Genomic DNA, 16,536 nt, shown 5'->3' with positions numbered 1-16,536 from the left:
TTTTTTTTATCATTTTCGGCTTTTTAATAAATAAAAGGATGATTTGTTTCTTATTCCCACAGGTATGTGTAGCAAGCTGTCCGTCTAGTTATTGGGTATATGTAGAATTACAAGTAAAATATACTGCATCAAGTTCTGTCCCCGCTGACTTTGAAGAGATGTTGTGCAAAAATAGTGTAACAGACAAAGAGAGCACTGTCCGTGGTGGAGCTAATGCTGTAAATATTTATATATATTTGTTTTCATCTTACTTGTTATCTTGTTAATTGAGTCATTGTTTAATTATTTCCAAGCTAGACAAAAGCTTATCTGCCACAAATAATGACTGCTTAATTTTTAGCTTGACTATTCACAGAATAATCAATTTAATGCAGTCACCCATTTGTCGGCATCGGCATCCATGTGGTTAAGTTTTTACATGCAAGCTGGTATGCAAGCATGATTGGTACAAGTCCCATTTCTCTGATTTGCTTTTTTGCATAATTATGCCCCTTTTCGACTTAGAAATTATTGGTTAAGTTTTTGTGTGTTAGCTGGTATCTCCATAACTACTGAAGGGAATGGATTGAAACTTCACACACTTGTTGGCTGTGATTATCTTACATGATTGGCACAAGTCCCATAACTCTGATTTGCTTTTTTGCATATTTTTGCCCCTTTTTCGACTTAGAAATTCTTGGTTAAGTTTTTACGTGTCAGCTGGTATCTCCATAACTACTGAAGGGAATGGATTGAAACTTCACACACTTGTTGGCTGTGATTATCTTACATGATTGGCACAAGTCCCATAACTCTGATTTGCTTTTTTGCATATTTTTGCCCCTTTTTCGACTTAGAAATTCTTGGTTAAGTTTTTACGTGTCAGCTGGTATCTCCATAACTACTGAAGGGATAGGATAGGAACTTCACACACTTGTTCTCTGTGATTATCTAACAAGATTGGCTTAAGTCCCATAACTCTGATTTGCTTTTTGGCATATTTATACCCCTTTTTCGACATAGAAATTCTTTGTTAAGATTTTGCGTGTAAGCTGGTATCTCCATAACTACTGAAGGGAATGGATTGAAACTTCACACACTTGTTCTCCATGATTATCTAACAAGATTGGCACAAGTTTCATAAATTTGGTTTGCTTTTTTGCATATTTATGCCCCTTTTTCGACTAAGAAATTTTTGGTAAAGTTTTTGCTTGTAAGCTGGTATCTCCATAACTACTAAAGGGAATGGATTGAAACTTTACAAACTTGTTTTCTGTGATTATCTAACATGATTTGCACAAGTCCCATAACTCTGATTTGCTTTTTAGCGTAATTATGCCTCTTTTTCTACTAAGAAATTCTTGGTTAATGTGTGTAAGCTGGTATCTCCATAACTTCTGAAGGGATTTTTATTGAAACTTCACACACTTGTTCTCTGTGATTATCTAACAAGATTGGCAGAAGTCCCATAACTCTGATTTGCTTTTTTGCATAATAATGCCCCTTTTTCGACTTAGAAATTCTTGGTTAAGTTTTTGTGTGTAAGCTGGTACCTCCATAACTACTGGAGGGAATGGATTGAAACTTCACACACGCATTGTCTGTGATTATCTTACATGATTGGCACAAGTCCCATAACATTGCTTTTTTGCATATTTATGCCCCTTTTTCTACATAGAAATTCTTGGTTAAGCTTGTATCTCCATTAAACTACTGAAGATTTTGTGCCTTTTTTGGGACAATTTCATGCATTCATAATAATAAAGCAGTGATTTACATGATAAAACTTTAATAACAAGCCTTTGTACCGTTTTGGTCAATTTTATGTATTCATATAGGTAAGCATTAATATACTCAATGAAACACCCTTGTGACAACTTTTTTGAATAGTCGAGCATCGCTGTCCAACATCTCTTGCTAAGTTTGATCTAAGTTTCTCAAAATTCAGGATAAATATTGAGTAATTTTTCAAACAGCTTGACAAGAGGGCTTTGTATCAGACCAAATACTGTGCAACCTGCTGTATGGTCTGGGTGGTACTTGATTAGTTGATATAAAGTTACTGGAAAAGGTTTTATATTTGTGTAAAAAATTGCAAAATCGAGAACAATGTAAATCTTCATTATTATTCATGTTTTAAATTATTCTTCCTTCTGCATGTATTTTATATTAGTTTTTTTTGGACTGAGAAAAAAAATCAGCAGATTTATATTTTGATGTACTGACCTACTTTCTTGTCATTTAATGTACAGCTATGAAATTTGTACCAGTAGTGTAATATTGGTTTTAATAAATAGCTTTATTACACTCTTGAGCAGTGGTTTATGTGATAAATAATGTGTTTTACTTTTGTTTTTTCAGGGAACAGAGGTCAAGGACACAGTAATAGATACAGACCTGTGTGCTGCCTACTTTGTTCCCACAACTGACCGTATGTTTATGTTTTATAATGTTCCCACAACTGACCGTATGTTTATGTTTTATAATGTTCCCACAACTGACCGTATGTTTATGTTTTATAATGTTCCCACAACTGACCGTATGTTTATGTTTTATAATGTTCCCACAACTGACTATGTATGTTTTATAATGTTCCCACAACTGACCGTATGTATGTTTTATAATGTTCCCACAACTGACCGTATGTTTATGTTTTATAATGTTCCCACAACTGACCGTATGTTTATGTTTTATAATGTTCCCACAACTGACCGTATGTTTATGTTTCATAATGTTCCCACAACTGACCGTATGTTTATGTTTCATAATGTTCCCACAACTGACCGTATGTTTATGTTTTATAATGTTCCCACAACTGACGGTATGTTTATGTTTTATAATGTTCCCACAACTGACCGTATGTTTATGTTTTATAATTGTTCCTACAACTGACCGTATGTTTATGTTTTATAATGTTCCCACAACTGAGCGTATGTTTATGTTTTATAATGTTAATTCTTGACTGACAGTATGTAGTCTTTCATGATGACCAAGTTGTTAAGACTGCAGACTTTAAATAACTCATCCCTCTTTACTAATGTGAGTTTGAATCCCACCAGGAGTTTTGGTCTCTTTTCATGCCAGAAACATATTCAGACAGTTTACGGAAGGTTGATGGTTCTCCTTCTGTGCTGGCTAGTGTCTGAAATATTGCACACACCTGAATGTACACATTTGTATACTTTGAATAACAATTCTCTAAGCCACTTCTGGTGTGAAGTAATGTTGTTCAGCTTTGCAGTCAGTGAGCTGCTTGATGAATATTCAACAAATGAATTACAATATTTTTATTTGTCATAAATTTGAGCAAATACAGTTCAGATGTATAGGAAATAAAAGATTGTTTTATATTTAAAACTTGAGACACAAGTGGAAATGATGGTTATATCATGAGTTTTTTGGATGGTTCTAGGGGTGATAATTGACAATTAGACATATATTAAAGCAATTGTTCGACTATTTCAGTTGTTGGACGTTGTATTCCGTCTGTGTTTATTGACGGGTTAGACTATGCAGCACAGATGACAACAACTGGTGGTACAGGTTTAGAGGCTGCTGATGGCACTTCTATTAATGGAGATGTTTTAAATACAGCCAGTCAGTAAGTACACCTATAAATGTTGTCAGTGCATATATACAATATAACAGAACCTAAACTGGATGGCTTAATATAGCTTTATTGCATTTATACAGATGCACTCACAATCACAGACTTGGCAATAATTGAAATATAAACATACATGCAGAGGCTAGCCAGAGGTGGGCTTACCAGCAACAGAGGCAGGTTTATCAATACTCGGCTCTGATTGGCCTTTGCAGAAGCAGGCTTATCAGCAAAAGAGGAGGATTTATTAATACTAGGTTCTGATTGGCCACTTCAACACCTAACACATTTTCCTGTGATTTTAAATTTTGAATTTATTTAACTCGTCTGTTTCGAACAAAATGATAAACTTATGTAAGCTATAAGGATCACTATGTCATGGTTGGCATGCAAACTTGTAATACTTGCTGATCATGACAAGTTTTAGGATACAGTTTTAAGACAATTAGCATGATTCTGAAAGCTTTGTTTTTAGAGTAAGCTTCATTTTAACTTTTTATTTTTTTAAATTAACTATTTAGTAGATAGAATGTTTTTAAAACAAAGAAAAGTATCAGCATGAATCTTGGAATACTTGCTTATCATATTAACACAAGTCATGGTTGTTAGACAAGGGTCATTTTTCTGAAAGCTTAACTTTTGGGTGTTATACCCCCTTTTAACCCATTACTTCATATACACGCCTTTTAACGCCTTTTTCACCCCCCCCCCCTTTTTGTTGTCTCAAATGATGAAAAAATGCCTTATTTAGGCCCCAAACACTTGTATTTGTTTGAGAAATGTTGTTAAAAAAAGTGACCTCTTTTTCGGCGCGGCCCCCCAACCAAAAGATACATCAGGGGGTTGCCAGAAAGGGGATGTGCCCCCTTCTGTTTGGGGGGTTTGAAGGGGGGCGGAGTCCCCCTCATCGCAAGAAAAATTTTGGACTTGTGAGAGGCTGTAAATGACCCCAGATTGATCATAAGGTAACGTGTAACCAACGCTGAAAAGCATTTGACTCTATCTCAATCCATTGAGAAAGTGCAGCACTTTGAAATCAATTTTGATGGAAAAAATCAACGCAAAATAGTGATTTTTGGCAATTTTGAGATGTCCCCTCGTTGCCATGGTAACAGAAAATTTAAGCCTGAGCATGTTGTTGCAAGTGCAATGGTCCAGTCAACATTTGTGCCAAGTTTGATTAGTGTTGAAGCAGTTTTTATAGTATTATAGCAATTTGAACTTGTAACGGGAGACTTTTCAATGAAAACAGCCATTTTTCACGAAATGCTCATGAAGTAATGGGTTAATGAAAAAAATCAAAAAATCTGCAAAACAACAATTTTTCTTCAAATTTATATGACAGGCCATGTTTAAACATGAAAAAACGCGATTTAGGGTAATTTCAAGTATTTTCATCATTTTCAGTTAACTAACATTTTTTGCTTATAAGGACTGGTGACTCTAATGAAAGGATGTATGTAATACTATAGCTATTACAAGAGCTTTAATTAAATTATTAAGAAATTTAATCCTTATAGTCTGAAATAATTTTATGAAGTGAGACTAATTGTCAAGATTTTGGATGAGTTTGTTTTAAGTAGGTTGTAGGAGAAAGAATGTTAAAAATCTAAACATTGCATAGTTTATATTATCTTATATTGTAATACCAGAAAAAAAAATTAAAAGCTGAAAAATAATCCCATAGGTACAGCCATAAAATAAATGTCTTCACCTATTTTCAAAACAGAAAAAATCACCAGAATATGTATTGCAAATATGTTGGCAAACATTTTAATCAGAATCCTATGAACACTGAATTTATTTCCATATTGTTATATTATAGGTATCTGGCAAAGTTTTATGCATTGAAGAATTATGGGGAATTAGTGTTCAAAGATTGTGTTAATGCATGGTGGCTTATTCTTGCGTAAGTATTCCTTTTTTCACCAAGCTCAATTATTAATTATTATTTTAATTTGTACAGAAAAAGTATTGTGAAAGCAAGAGTTAATAGCATAGATCAGAAACCTTTTCGTTGATTATGTTCTTAGCCTTTACCAAACTGTTCTGCTTTGAACGGTAAACTTTGGTCATCTGTTCGAAGGAATAGTGTTAAAGACTCCATGAAAACTTAATATTATTTTTTGTCACACACCTGTTCCGCTTTTATAACTTCATAAAAGTGGTATTGCATGGCATAGCATATATTTTGTTGTTACATCATTTACGTTACACAAATAGCATAAAGATGTTCCATATTACCTTACACCATATGCTCGTTAATGTATAAGTGAATCTTTTTTCACCATAAACAGATCTTATTTTTGGTATGTGATAAATAGAATATTATATTTGTGTAGATTCAATACTAAAGTTATTGAAAAAGTTGAATTAAACCATACCTTGCTCGCCACAGGCTTGCATAAAATGATTTTATTAAACTTTTTTCAATGAATTTGATATTGAACCCACAATCGTTCAGTATATTGACAACACAATTGCGATGGTGACATAATGTTAGATAAAGGTGATAATATTGATGAAGATGATGAAGCTGATGATGATGATGTAATGATAGTTATGTTAACAGTTGTGATGATATGAATATGATGTTGATGTTGTTCATGATGTAAATGATGATTATAGTAGATGGTGGTGGTGGTGGTGATGATGATGATGATGTTATGATTATGATTATTTTGATGATGATGAGATTGTTATGATGATGATGATGATGATAATTTTGATGATAATGAGATTGTTATTATGATGATGATGATAATTTTGATGATGATGAGATTGTTATTATGATGATGATGATAATTTTGATGATGATGATGAGATTGTTATTATGATGATAATGATGGTGATGATGAGATTGTTATTATGATGATAATGATGATGATGATGGTTATGATAGTAGGTGGTGGTGATGATGATAATTATGATGGTGATGATGTAATGATTCTGCTGCTGGTGATGACGATAGAGATGATGATGAATATTTTTTTTTTTATTTACAGGTGTCTAGGAGGAGCAGCAGTGTTCTGTTTTATATGGATCATACTTTTAAGATTTATAGCAGGAATTATAGTCTGGGTTACTCTTGTTCTCTTTCTCGGAGTATGGGCATTTGGTAAATATCATTAACCTATTTTCTTTGCTTATTTTATATAGTTTACTTCTGTTTGAGTCAGATTCAATGTGCAAAATTTCAATAAAGAATAAAGAGTGGTTTGGCTTTTTTCCCCCTTCTTTTCTAAATCTGTGACTTTTTTTCTTAAAAAATGTCCTATTCTTTTTTAAAGACTTGAAACAGAAATAAGATATGAAATTACTTTTAATTGTTTATTACTATCAACAATATAAAGAAAAACATAATTCAGAATTAAAAGCAAGATTTTATAGACATATGTATAAGAAATGAATAAGTAGAATATTATGATTCAAGGGCAGATAGCTCTGAAGTGACACCAAAATTTGTTTATTTTCATGAAACACCTTCATTTATGACATATTTGGTGTGTTCCATGTACCTCTATCTATCGAGGAAGTTTAAGGTTGAACGTGTCATAGTCACTACCTATGGATGATGATTACCATGAACATCATCAATGTCACTTTGGCTAAAACATTTCATACTTTTTCTCATAGTTAAGCCATGTTTTAAACTAAAGTTACTTAGGGAAGCATTCACCAGATATTCATGTTTATGCAACTTTTAAATCGAAAATCATTTAACTTAACACATTGACTGTGAATATCATGCTTTTTTTCTTTGTAACAAATATTAAGAAATTAGAAATACCTATTTACTAAACTGGTATAATTTCGGAACTGAATTACATAACTTTTATGAATAACTTCCATCAAATTATAATTTTATAATTAAGAAAATCTCTACTTATATTTACCACCTCATAATCTTTATAGCACAGTAGTAATTAGATGTAATGAGAATTTGTCAAAACTTGTAAACGACACAACTTTATAATGTTAAATATCACATTCTGTATGATATGTATTTTGGGCTGGTGGCCTTTATTTACTGAATAAATCTTTTGACTTGACATTATGTTATTACATGAACTTATTTTAAATGTATTATCTGTGTATTATTTCTTCAATAGGAACATATTACAGTTTTGATAGATATTATTACCTGAAGAAAAATGGAAACCCGGCAGAGCAGTATAGTGTATCACCACTGTTTGCTGGAGAATTCAATTATTACCTCGGCTTAAAGAAAACATGGCTGGCTTTTGGTAAGTCTTGATTTATTCTCTTTGCACATTCATGTTTCAATTTTTTTCGACAATAGCTTTGATTTGATTAAAACCTCAGCAATAGCTTTGATTTGATTAAACCTCAGCAATAGCTTTGATTTGATTAAAACCTCAGCAATAGCTTTGATTTGATTAAACCTCAGCAATAGCTTTGATTTGATTAAACCTCAGCAATAGCTTTGATTTGATTAAACCTCAGCAATAGCTTTGATTTGATTAAACCTCAGCAATAGCTTTGATTTGATTAAACCTCAGCAATAGCTTTGATTTGAATAAATCTCAGCAATAGCTTTGATTTGATTAAACCTCAGCAATAGCTTTGATTTGATTAAACCTCAGCAATAGCTTTGATTTGATTAAAACCTCAGCAATAGCTTTGATTTGATTAAACCTCAGCAATAGCTTTGATTTGATTAAACCTCAGCAATAGCTTTGATTTGAATAAAACCTCAGCAATAGCTTTGATTTGATTAAACCTCAGCAATAGCTTTGATTTGATTGAAACAACAGTAATAGCTTTGATTTGATTGAAACAACAGTAAGAACTTTGATTTGAAAAACCCGTAGCAGTAGCTTTGATATTACTGAAACAACAGCAATAGTTTTGATTGGAACAGCAGTAATAGCTTTGATATGATTAATAACTGTTTCAGTTTCTTTTATATGATTTAAACTGTAACAATAAGTTTAAAATAATTAAAAACAGTATCAAAGCTTTTTGATATGATTAAAAACTGTATTATTTTACTTAATATATAATTAATATAACATAGCAAGTGTTGAGATAAAACGTTTTTGTTGTTGTTGTTTTTTACAGCCTGTACATGTTCCACACTGTTGTTAATATTCCTGCTTATTTTCCTCTTCCTGGTGAAGAGAATTTGTATTGCTATTGAGCTCATTAAAGAATCTAGCAGGTAAAAGTTTTTTGTTTTTTTGTTTGTTTGGGTTTTACATTGCACCAACACAGTATGAGTCATACAGTGACATTCCAGCTTTTACTGGTGGAGGAAGATCTCAGGTGCCCGTCTGTAAAGGCACCTGAGTAGAACCACTGACGTTCCAAAAGCTAGCTGGATAGCTTACTCACATAAAAAAAATCCAAAGTTCCTTTTGGGATTCAAATCCACAGAGGCAAGTGGTTTGAAGACAACAACCTTAACCTATCGGCCAAGGGCCACCCTAAAAAATCAGTTAGAACTAGAGATAAATTAATGGGCAACTTACCAAATACATTTTAATTCAGTTTTCTCGTTGTTTTTTAACAAAATAAGACAGTTATTAATTGATTAAGCCTTGAAGTTTAAACTTTAAAGCCTAAGTTTTTTATTTGACAATGCCTACATTGAACTTTAAAACCTTAGGTTTGGTTTGACACTCCTTTATTGAAATTTAAAGATCTAACTGTCTTCACTGAACTTTAAAACCTTAGATTTTATTTGCCTACATTGAACTTTAAAGACCAAGAAAGTCATGTCTACACAAGGCAAAATTTCTCCATGATAACTGATCTGGACTTATGTCTTATGGTCATTTGTCTCTTACCACTGATTCAAAGATCATGTAAGATTGGTAGTTGGCCACTTGTGGAGAAATTTGTAATCCAGAGTGCTGGTTAGGTGAGCCTGAACCACTGAGATATAACCAAAAATATAAATTAAACCAAACAATCAATTAAACCAAACAATCAATGTTCTTATATGTCTATTTAAAGTAACATATGTCATATTTTGTAGCCGATTTTTTAGTACTTCAGTAATCATGTATCATTGAAATATATCCTGATGAAGGTCTTGAAAGGCCGAAACTGGTAGATCCTTGAATAAATCAATTTACAGAACATTCTGATGTTTGACGTGTGTTCTCTCATTCTCTTGATTTACTTGTTGTAATGTTCTTATAGATACTACAGTCATGTAATTAAGAAACCAGGATGAGATGGAAAACTATGTTCAAAACTTACAGTTCTTTTTAAAAGTTATCAAAATGGTTTTTTTCTATCTTTTGTATACTAGCCATTTTAATACAAAATATTTTATTTCAGAGCTATTGGTAACATGATATTTACACTTGTATGGCCTGTGATACCATTCCTGCTGCAGGTTGCATTCTTCGCGTATTATGTAGTGAGTGCAGCATACGTAGCCTCTATGGGAAAGTCACAGTTCTACAATAATGCCACAAATACAACAGATGATGGAGGTGTCACTTACTACCTTAAACGTGCTCCATGTGATGAAACTGGTAATTTTGGCTCAAATGCTGGTAGTTGAAGTTATATAACAAGATAAATTTGGCCCCTTAAACCCTTTTATATTGTTATCTTTTTTTTAAAATTTACGGGAAAAATTTTTTTAAATAGCACCTTAATATGTTAAATTGATATTTTTTAAATTTTTATGTTCTTACCAGTATGTTTTTAAATTTGCCTTTCCATTTTTGGATTAAATTTTAAAGGTTTAAATTTGTTTAAGACACTTAGTTTTTAAAATTTTTTTTGAATTTTCCCTCTTTTGGTTTTGCCTAACAGTATGGGGGAAGTTCTTAACTGGTTTATAGCAATATGTTTTCTCTTTTAAATATGGATTACTTAACAATACATATTAATTGCAGGATCAGAATACAGGAGAAGTGTGTGATTTTGTGAAATATGGTGGTGATGAGTAAGTGAATTTACTTATTATGTTATCATTGTATTAGAGAGGTCTGCAGATTGATGTTACTTGAACATACTTCCGAGTGCAGACATGCTTTCATTTCTATATCATATGATTTCTTTAAGTTGACATATTTGTTGTCAAGTGAATGAATAGATGGATGTGTTTGTAGATTTCATCCTGTCAATCTGCCTGTGGTTGTAACATTTTCATTCTTTAAGTAAGTCTTCATATGAAGAAACAACACACCCATTTGACAAGAGATACTGGCATTTGACCTTGACCCATTTGTCTGTAAATGACCTTGAACTTCATGTTAAAAGTTTCAGTATTCTGGAATTTTCACTTCTACACATTGTACATATTTATGACCAGGTATTTGTTTATTATGATGTCTTATATTTTATAGATTCAAAGTATCAGTGTATTTAAATAGCACATGTGTTTACATTGGTAATAATGTATTGAGATAATATTTTCAGAATTGCTTCAGGGAGGTAATAAAAGATATACTGTATATTGTTTTTGTACAAAGAAAGCACTTGCACTTTATTCATGTAATGATGAAAATAAGCAATTATCATATGTTTTAGTTTAAACTATGGTACTCAGTTTTTTTTTCCCGATAATAATTGTAAGTCGGAAGGGCCACACTAGCTTGCATTCTGTGTGGTTTGTCCAATAAATTGCTATGTAGAATTTTTGCTCTCATGAAAAATGAAGAGGTTGACTTATGTATTGTGTTTACATGTCACTAAATTACACATGTACATGTATAACAGTATTTTGTTGTAAACATGTCGATCTATTTCAAATTTGGTTTAATTTTGATTTAACTTAATGTGAATATAATTTCTGTTGTCATTGTTGTTCTGATATTAAACATGTATGAATATTCAAACTGTCCTGTCAATAAAACAGAAAAAAGACAACAATTATAAAGCTACTGAGGGTATGCCATTATGTTCTTATACCAGGGCATGAACAGGGGTACCAGTTTTGGAGCAATTTACTGAATCTTCCTTCAATGTCTGGCATGTACCCATTCTTAGAATCAACACATCTTTGAAATAGTAAAAAAAAATATGAGCTGTGTCATGACAAAACCAACATAATGGGTTTGCAACCAGCATGGATCCGCCAAGGCCTGCGCATCTGGTGGGCAGTCTGATTCAGGTCCATGCTGTTTCACTATATTTTCCTCTATTGTTATAAGGTTTGTAAAACGAATAGCATGGATCCTGATCAGACTGCGCGGATGCGCAGGCTGGTCTGGATCCATGCTGGTCGCAAACCCATTATGTTGGTTTTGTCATGACGTGGCTCATATCTCTTTCTTATATGTTCATTTATGGAAGTAATCTTAATCAGGACCAATAATGAGAGACTGCTTTGAATGACAACACCAACCACCTTTTACCAAGTCTACCAAACAATAAATTATCTTTTGTATCCTTTGGTCATAATACATGTTTTCCTTGCAAGGATAAAGGCAAATACATTATATAAATTACTTTAATCTTTGCCTTGTCCATTTCTTGGATCAGATACACGGATACTGTATCCCTGGCAAAGTATACATAAACTGGGGGTACATTTTAGTACACAATGTCCATGCCCTACCTGGTATCTAAAACATCATGCGCTTGTCTTCTGGTGGCTTCTGGTGGAAAAAAAAGACATTGCTTTTACGAAAAAAGAGTGTGACAATGCTTCCTTCTTAATCTACCTATACACATATACTTTATCTGTGTTAACCCTTAACCTGCTGGAACTTAATGTGATAAGTAAGTTAGTAAGTAACATTACTTCATTTAATGAGGCTTGAAATTTGGTTCCCAATCTTCCATGTGGGCCTTTGGCACCAGTACAGAGCTCTGCCAGCCTAGCACATCTGTGCATGCTGACAAAGCTCTTATACTGTTGTCAGATCAATTTTAGTACAATGTATTTGTTTATTTGAAATCGCTTGTTTAAATTCTAATGGACTGTTCCCAAAGACTCAAAGTGATAGGGCAAAGTCCTTTACATAAATAATAATGCAGGAATAAGGGGTTTTTATGAATACTTTTAGTTGAAAACTTTAGCCTTTACCCTCCCAAATTAATAGAGCCGCCCCCCCCCCTAAAAAGGGTAGACTGGTGCAGTTTAACCTGACTTTACTATTGGAGGCTCAACTTTAAATTTCTTATACTAAACCCCTTAAAATGAAATTTGACTATTCCAAATTTGAATGCGAGGCAAATCCAGTATAAACTTGTAAAGAGAAAATTCAGACTACTGCTTTTGATATTTTCATTCTATCATGTTGAACTTTACTTTCTTGTTAGATTTCTTGCTTGACAAAGAGATTTAAGTGGAAACTATTTCAATGGTTTGAACAGGTCATGGTCATTGTCTGCTGCTGCTTAAGCTAGAAGAATAAACAGTATTACAGTAGAAATGCTAGACTTTCTAGGATATAGAAAAAAATAATTAAGTTATTAAAATATTTCTTGATGTTTTTATATAGAGACAATCTATATACATTTGTACATGTACACACTAAAACTGGTTTTAAAAAATTCAATATTATTAAAAACATGAAACAAAAGAAAAAATTAAAAAATTTAAACTTAAATTAAATTTTTTATTGGGGCTTAGGGCAAAGGGGGTTTGCTGGGTTTTTAGTGTAAAAACATAATTTTTACCTTTTTTTTTAGGGTAAACAAATTTCCAAATTGGGAAATGTTCCCGTTATTTTTTGTTTTTTCTGGGGGAGAATTTCATTGTTTTCCCCCGGACAGTGAAAAATTTGCGGGGCCCTTTTCCCCGTAAAATACTGGGGATTTTAAAACCAAAGGATTTTACCACTTTCCAAATGGGCCCCTTATATACCGTTTCTCTAGGGAAAGGGGTTATATTCTTTTCTCTAAAAATAATAAGAACTTTGTAAATTGGGCTCTAAGGTTTAAAGAGGGCTATATACTTTTTGCCGACGTAAAATTGCCTTTGGGTTTAAAAGGGTTTTTTAATAGCATTGGCCCTTAGGTAAAAGGTAAAATAATATACCATTGCCTAGGGTAAAGGCTTTACAATACAGTTGCCTCAAGTAAAGGCTTTACAATACCATTGCCTCAAGTAAAGGCTTTACAATGATTTCATAGGTAAAGGCTATATACCGTTGCCTCAAGTAAAGGCTTTACAATGATTTCATAGGTAAAGGCTATATACCGTTGCCTCAGGTAAAGGCTATATAGAAATTTACCAGAATAGGGCTATACGGTTTTGCCCCAGGTAAAGGGCTATATACCATTATCTGAATAAGGGAATATTTCTCTTCCTACATTTTTCTTAAGTAATTTTTTTATAAACTGTTATAGTGAGTATATTAACCTGCTAATTATACATTGTTCTCAATTTACTCTGATAAACGGAAATTTCACTTCAATTAGTCATAATTATATTTGAAAAGATAATCAATAAATGGCTAACTTTGATTTTCCTTGTAGTATATAGAGGATCAGAAAATAATTAAAATAAATTGCTGAGAAAAAAAGGCTTTGATAAATTCAAGATACATTGTAATCTTCATAATCAAAGGGGAGAAGTCAATAATTTTGCATCATATGTAATACCGCTTGACGATTTTCCTATTGTTAATATAAGTACATGTATGTTAGTGCAAAATTGATTGATTTTCTGCCTGAAAAGCCTCAAGCTTTTGTATTGCAAAAAGGCCCACAGGGTAGATTGCCTTTGTTGCAACTGTGTAGCCTCTTTAAATAAAGACTTTATTAGTATTATTATTATTATTATTATAAGCATCAATTTAATATGGAAGATTAAATTTATAATTGTTGGATTAATAATAGTAAAAAAAGAAAGAAAGTAAATGATATAAATAGAAATAAGAGAGTACATTGTATTTGTACTTTTATCTCAAATACTTGTAATATCAATCATTTTAATAACATACATGTAAGCATGCTGGTCTTATTGTAATAAATGTCACTGCCTTACATGTCATAAATGTGGGTAAAAAACATTGTAAATATGTTTATATGCTCAATAAAATATTGAATTGAATTGAAATATTTATTGTTTTTTTCAGATTTCATTTGGGATCTCTAGCATTTGGCTCATTGTTGATTGCAATAGTGCAGATGATCCGTGTGTTCCTTGAGTACATTGATTATAAACTGAAAGATTCTGGAAACGTTGTTGCTAAATTCATACTTAAGTAAGTACCCTCTTCTCTGTACAATTATATTGTAGCTTAAAGAATTTTAACTCTATTTGATATGAAGAGGAAAGATAAAGGTGAAAGGTAAAGGGAGGTAAATATTGTGAAAATCAGGAACTATCGATTATAAAATCATATTGTACATCATGAAGCGTAGAGCAGTCATTCTATTACCACATTTTATTTTGTGAATTTTTTCTCTCAAACCAGCACATTGTTCTGAGTTGAAAGTCAGTTTACATACAATTTTGTATTTTTTCTTTTTTTTTTCTAAACATGCAAATTATGTTTTATTTCACAAGGTTTAAGATGATTTGTCATTTGCTGTTTTGTCATTTATTTTGATAATGAACTTGTTATTACTTGTTAATACTAATATATACTTACAATTTACTATATTTCAGATGTTTAAAATGTTGTATGTGGTGTTTAGAAAAGTTTCTGAGATTCCTCAACAAAAATGCATATATTTTGGTAAGTTTTTTTTTCCTGACTGTTTTGGTAAGTTTTCTCCTGACTGTCATTTGGGCAATGCACACCATGCAGAGGCTTGTAACAAGTTGGTTTAGTAGTGCATCTGATTAAGAAATTTGGTTCCATTGTTGTTTTTTAACATGACTGGGCTGAAAGTATTTTTTTCCAGATTTTTATACCAATGACATATGACCAATGATGTTAATTTATACCAAACTCTAATGTGAAAGACTTGAAGTCATTCACTCTCGATTTTTCTAGAAAATTTGTTTTATTTAATATGCAAAATAATCTAAAAACTAAAAGTGTTTAAATGCTTGCTAATCACTCTAAATTTTGATAGTCAATTAAGTTTCCAATTTTTAAAGTCTCATCTCCGGTTACCATAAATAGAGTTCAGGTTATATTCTTTTGTTAATCCTGTTGGCAATCTACATAACTAAAAATTCTATAACAGCATTGCTAATGTTTATATCTGAAAAGATATTTTTAAGAGAATTCCATTATGCAAATTTGAAATTAACAATTGTGAAAGGAAATAATTTGTTGAAACATTTTTATTCACAGATTGCTATATATGGGAAGAATTTCTGTGCATCTGCTAAAGATGCATTTTTCCTCATCATGAGAAATGTTGTCAGGTAAGATTTCATTCTGCATTATTAGTTATAGAACATTTGCACATTTTAAAATGAAGGGAGATAATCATGGATAAAAATCTTTGGCAGGTTTAACTGGTTGTGTCCCTTTTGCTTAAGAGAGTCAGTGGCTAAAACTATTTACTGTCAAACCTTTTGTCAGTGACTTAACTGTAGATACAGGCTATAATTATATGAAACACTGTTGCTATGAACACTATAATATTTTGTAGTTTTGTCGGATTTCATTTTGCCCAGGACTTATTTCAAATAGTGAAACTCAACTAAGCTACTCCCTGAGATGTGGCAAAGTATATATTATAATTTTATTATTTTTTACATAGTGGCTGTTTAATTTGTAAAGTAGATATAAAGTATTGTTTTTGTTGTTTACAGAGTGGTAGTTTTGGACAAGGTTACAGACTTTGTCTTGTTCATCAGTAAGCTGTTATGCGTATCTGCCGTGGGCGTGGCTGCATTTTTCTTTTTCAACGGGGACATCTCTTACCTCAGTGACTATGTACCAAAGCTTAACTACTTCTTTACACCAGTTATTGTAAGTATAGAATTACAGACTAAAAAACTTTTAAAGATATAAAATGGGACAGTCTCAGATCTATTCTGAAAACAATACATCTTGTTAACATAACATCATAAAGTTGTGTTGTATTTTAATTTGTCATAAATGAAA

The 16,536-nt window shown here is 32.0% G+C and overlaps 1 protein-coding gene across 1 annotated transcript in view; it reads left to right on the top strand.

Moving 5' to 3' along the window:
* Window positions 1-16,536, top strand: part of LOC132721227 (choline transporter-like protein 2) — a 37,787-nt gene that overhangs the window by 11,022 nt on the left and 10,229 nt on the right. The window contains exons 6-18 of the mRNA XM_060705492.1: window positions 63-218; window positions 2,341-2,410; window positions 3,445-3,580; window positions 5,409-5,492; window positions 6,589-6,701; window positions 7,696-7,830; window positions 8,669-8,768; window positions 9,896-10,095; window positions 10,991-11,005; window positions 14,598-14,730; window positions 15,138-15,207; window positions 15,775-15,848; window positions 16,242-16,401. Of these exons, the coding sequence (XP_060561475.1) occupies window positions 63-218; window positions 2,341-2,410; window positions 3,445-3,580; window positions 5,409-5,492; window positions 6,589-6,701; window positions 7,696-7,830; window positions 8,669-8,768; window positions 9,896-10,095; window positions 10,991-11,005; window positions 14,598-14,730; window positions 15,138-15,207; window positions 15,775-15,848; window positions 16,242-16,401 (1,446 nt within the window). The remainder of the gene's footprint in view (window positions 1-62; window positions 219-2,340; window positions 2,411-3,444; window positions 3,581-5,408; window positions 5,493-6,588; window positions 6,702-7,695; window positions 7,831-8,668; window positions 8,769-9,895; window positions 10,096-10,990; window positions 11,006-14,597; window positions 14,731-15,137; window positions 15,208-15,774; window positions 15,849-16,241; window positions 16,402-16,536) is intronic.

This window comes from Ruditapes philippinarum, unplaced genomic scaffold (assembly GCF_026571515.1).
Source record: "Ruditapes philippinarum isolate M1 unplaced genomic scaffold, ASM2657151v2 ctg3886_1_1_1_1, whole genome shotgun sequence".
NCBI lineage: Eukaryota > Metazoa > Mollusca > Bivalvia > Venerida > Veneridae > Ruditapes > Ruditapes philippinarum.
Note: the sequence above shows the minus strand (reverse complement) of the source record. Positions and strands in the feature narration are given on the sequence as shown.